Raw genomic sequence first — 3940 nt, forward strand, 5'->3', positions numbered from 1 at the left:
TCAAATGGTTTTAATGATGAATTATATTAAATGTTTAAGAATATTCAGAAAATGGAAGAGTTGAGAACATATCCTAATTCTTTCTTTCTTTCTTTCCTTTTTCCTGACTAGCTTTACTCTGATAACAAAACTTGAAAAATATACTGCAGGAAAAGAGAACTACCAATTATTTACAAATATAGATGCAAAAATCCTCAAAATCAATTAGCAAATTGAATCAAGAAATATATAGAAAATATAAAACATTAGGGCCATTTTGGGTTTATTATTCTGGGAATACAAAATTGATTTAACATTTGAAATTCAGTTAATGCCATTCACTGTGTCCACAGACTAAAATTGAAAAACTATATACCTTCTCTTAGATTTTGAAGAACATATTTGACAAACTTTAATATTCATCCATGATAAAAAAAAAAAAAAAGAAATCTCACCAAGCTAGAAATAGAAGAAAATTTTCTTCTTCAATCTGATTAAAAAAAAATAGCATGACATGATATTAACAATATATTCAATAACATGAATAAATCTTATATCATCATGCTAAGTGAAAATACCAGATTCTTAAAACTACCTGCTGTATGATTCCATTTATGTAACATTCTTTATAATACAAAGCTATAGGGACAGAAAACAGACCCATTTTTCCCAGAGGATGAGGGTAGAAGAAAGAGTTGACTACATAGTGGGATGGGGGAAATTTTTAGGATGATAAAAATATTCTATGTCTTAATAAAAGACTCACTGCCATGGAGTCAGATCTGACTCATAGTGACTCCTTCTTGGGTTTCCAAGGTGGTATCACTGTGGAAGTAGATTGCCCAACCTTCTTTCCAAGCTGTCTTAATAGACATGATGGTTATATGAATATAAGTACTTCTGAAGACTCATAGAACTGTACATTAAATAGATAAACCTTTGTTACAGTTCTCCTCCATTCTCACTAAAAACAGCTACAATGTGTTGCCTTAAATTGACTAAAATATTTTGCAAACTGGTCTCATCCCTCTCATTCCACATTTCCAGACAATCATGATTCCTCCATGTGTAGAAAATCTTAGACCTCTATAGTTTTGCTCCTACTCTTTCATATCTCATACTCTTCTTCCAACTACTTTTTATCAAGGAACTCTACCCTAAGATCTTAAAGTTTTCTACAGATACTGTATGATCAGTTCCCCAAATGTATTGGAGGTGAGGTAATGGAGCTATTTTTCCCATTTTTATACCCTCGACATACTAAAGAATAGCATTCAAAAATATTATTGACATGCCTATGAGAATCCAGTTACGAGAGGGACCTTGTCATTCCAGATGATCAGAGGGAGGTTTTCAAATAAACTCCAAGCCAAGCCAGGCTCCCTACATGTCAGCACTCATCTACCTCCACACGTTTGCTCAGGTTTTCTCCAAATTTAATATGTCATGCAAGCTGCATGAGCCATACTTTTGCTTCAAAGACCAGGTAAGAGTTGGTGGCAACTCCTCAGACTTGTATCAATTTTTTTCCTTTGGCAAATTCTTTGTACAATCATGGTATATTATAATAGTTACTAAGTACACATGAGCTTAATTTGCTCTCTGTATGTTAAGTGTCTATAAACTTTTATATTATATTCATAATCATAGAGGATTCTTACTCTAAAGAAAGTAAACATCATTATTGAACTAATAGTTCATCTTCAAACTAACCTGAACAAGGCCAACAGAATGATAAGGAGAGCACATTGTAGACATGAAAGCAAGGCCAACGGTCATTCCCGAAAGTTCTGTTGACCTGCAATAAAGGAATAAATTACTAAAACAAAGTATGAGTCTAAGCTATATTTTCTATAGTTAATCCTCCCAGGAATCTAACTGGTTAACAGAAAAACTCACATTATGAATCCTCACTCTTAACGTACCTCCTTCATTTTTTAAATTTGCATGAGGCATTTTTTTGGTAGTATGGTTTCTGTAGGAGCTCTGCTGGCATAGTGCCTAAGGCATTTGACTGCTAACCAGAAGGCTGGCAGTTTAAACCCACCAGCCACTCCTCGACAGGAAGGTTGGGCAATCTACTTCTGCAGAGATAGTGCTGCAGAAACCCAACGAGGGGTCACTATGAGTTGGGATTGACTCGATGGCAGTGAGTTTGGTTTTGTTTTAATACTGTTTTAGTTTCAGTAGGATTTGAGATTTGGGCCCATTCTAAAAATATTTGTGCTATTACAGATTTATGATATTGAAATATTTGTCCTACTAAAGAGGGATTCAAACCATTTATATTTATTTACATAGACAATATATCTGGTCTTTGTTGTTGTTGTTGTTGTTATGTACTGTCGAGTCGGACCCAACCCATAGTGACCCCTCCTTGGGTTTCTAAGGCAGTATCACTATGGAAGTAGATTGCCCCATCTTCCTTCTGAGGAGTGGCTGGTGGGTTTCAACTGCAAGCCTTCTGGTTAGCAGTCAAGTGCTTAGGCACCAAATTTAATTTTTTTTAAATTTTATTTCATTTTGTTTTTCTATAACTTGTAATTATTCTATGGTCTTTACTTTGTTTTTGTCCTTTTGTGCTCTACAAGATCCTGGGTCTTGTTTGTCTCTATAAATTTGTAATATGTACATCATTTTTAAAATCCTTCTATTAAAATCACTTACATAAAAAAGTGAGTCTATGAGACCATAGTTACAGGGGACATCAAGCTCAATTGGCATAACATACTACACAAAACATTGTTCCACCTCCTACTTTGGTGAGTAGTGACTGGGATCTTAAAAGCTTGCAACCAGCCATCTAGATGCAGCGATGGATCTCTCCTTATCCAGAGCAAAGAAGAATGAAGAAAACCAAAGATTCATGGAAAGAATTAGTCCTAGCGACTGGTACACCATGTGATCTGGAGCCTATACAATTATGAGACCAGAAAAACTAGATGGTGCCCAGCTAACAACGTCAACCACTCAGAGGGGGATCTATGTGGGAGATCCTGGATAGAGAGGGAGAACAATGTGGAACAAAACTCAAAAGTATTTGGAAAAAAAAGGGGGGAGACCAGGTTTGCTGGTCTGATAGAGCCTGGTGAAACCAATGAGACTATGGCTCCTAGCTGCCGTTTAGTTCTGGAATTGAACCCACACCTGTGGTTTACAGCCAAGCAAAGATAGGTACAGGAGTTGAATATTACCTGAGGTAGATACACTCCTTGGAGAGAACAATAATGGGAGAAAGAAGCACTGTTTATGCACAGGGAAACAGCTCAGGGGGCAGGGGTGCATGGAGGGATGGACGCAGGGAAAAGATGACTGTCGGGAGGAAGTGGGAGGGGAGCTGTTGCATTGTGGTGAATTGTGGTCAATGTCATGAGACAAAATGTATGTGAACTGCTGTATGGAAAGTGAATTTGTTCTGTAAATTTTCACCCAAATCACACACACACACACACACACACACAAAAGTGAGCCTATAATTGAACTCACTCCTGTGGCTTCCAGCCAAACAATAGCAGGCCTATAAGGTGAACATTTACACTAGGTAGGTACACTCCTTAGAACAATCAGCCATGGGAGATTAGAAGGGCAGTATTTGCATGGGGAGATAACTCAGAGGGTGGGAATCCATAAGAAAGAAGGACACAGGGAAAAGGTAACCACAGAGAAGTGAGAAGAAAGCTGCTACATTATGAGGATTGCAATCAATGTCATGAAACAAAATGTGTATGAACTGTTGAATGGAAAATGAATTTGCTCTGCAAACCTTCACCCAAGTCACTCACATGCATACACACACACACACACACACACACAAAGTTAGCATGTATTCCCTACTTACAATCATCAAGAATGGAGAATACTAATTCTGCCACACAAAATTCCATTTTCTGCAGATTTTTATCCCTCTATTTATCTGACTTTTCATATTATTTGTTATTTCTAAATTATATTTTGTATTATG

General features: G+C 36.8%; 1 protein-coding gene across 1 annotated transcript in view; it reads right to left on the minus strand.

Moving 5' to 3' along the window:
* Positions 1–3940, minus strand: part of ADAM28 (ADAM metallopeptidase domain 28) — a 116974-nt gene that overhangs the window by 71071 nt on the left and 41963 nt on the right. The window contains exon 9 of the mRNA XM_007938785.1: positions 1693–1777. Coding sequence (XP_007936976.1) covers positions 1693–1777 — 85 coding nt within the window. The remainder of the gene's footprint in view (positions 1–1692; positions 1778–3940) is intronic.

Source organism: Orycteropus afer, unplaced genomic scaffold (assembly GCF_000298275.1).
Source record: "Orycteropus afer afer isolate SDZICR_OR568_19922 unplaced genomic scaffold, OryAfe1.0 scaffold00053, whole genome shotgun sequence".
Taxonomy (NCBI): domain Eukaryota; kingdom Metazoa; phylum Chordata; class Mammalia; order Tubulidentata; family Orycteropodidae; genus Orycteropus; species Orycteropus afer.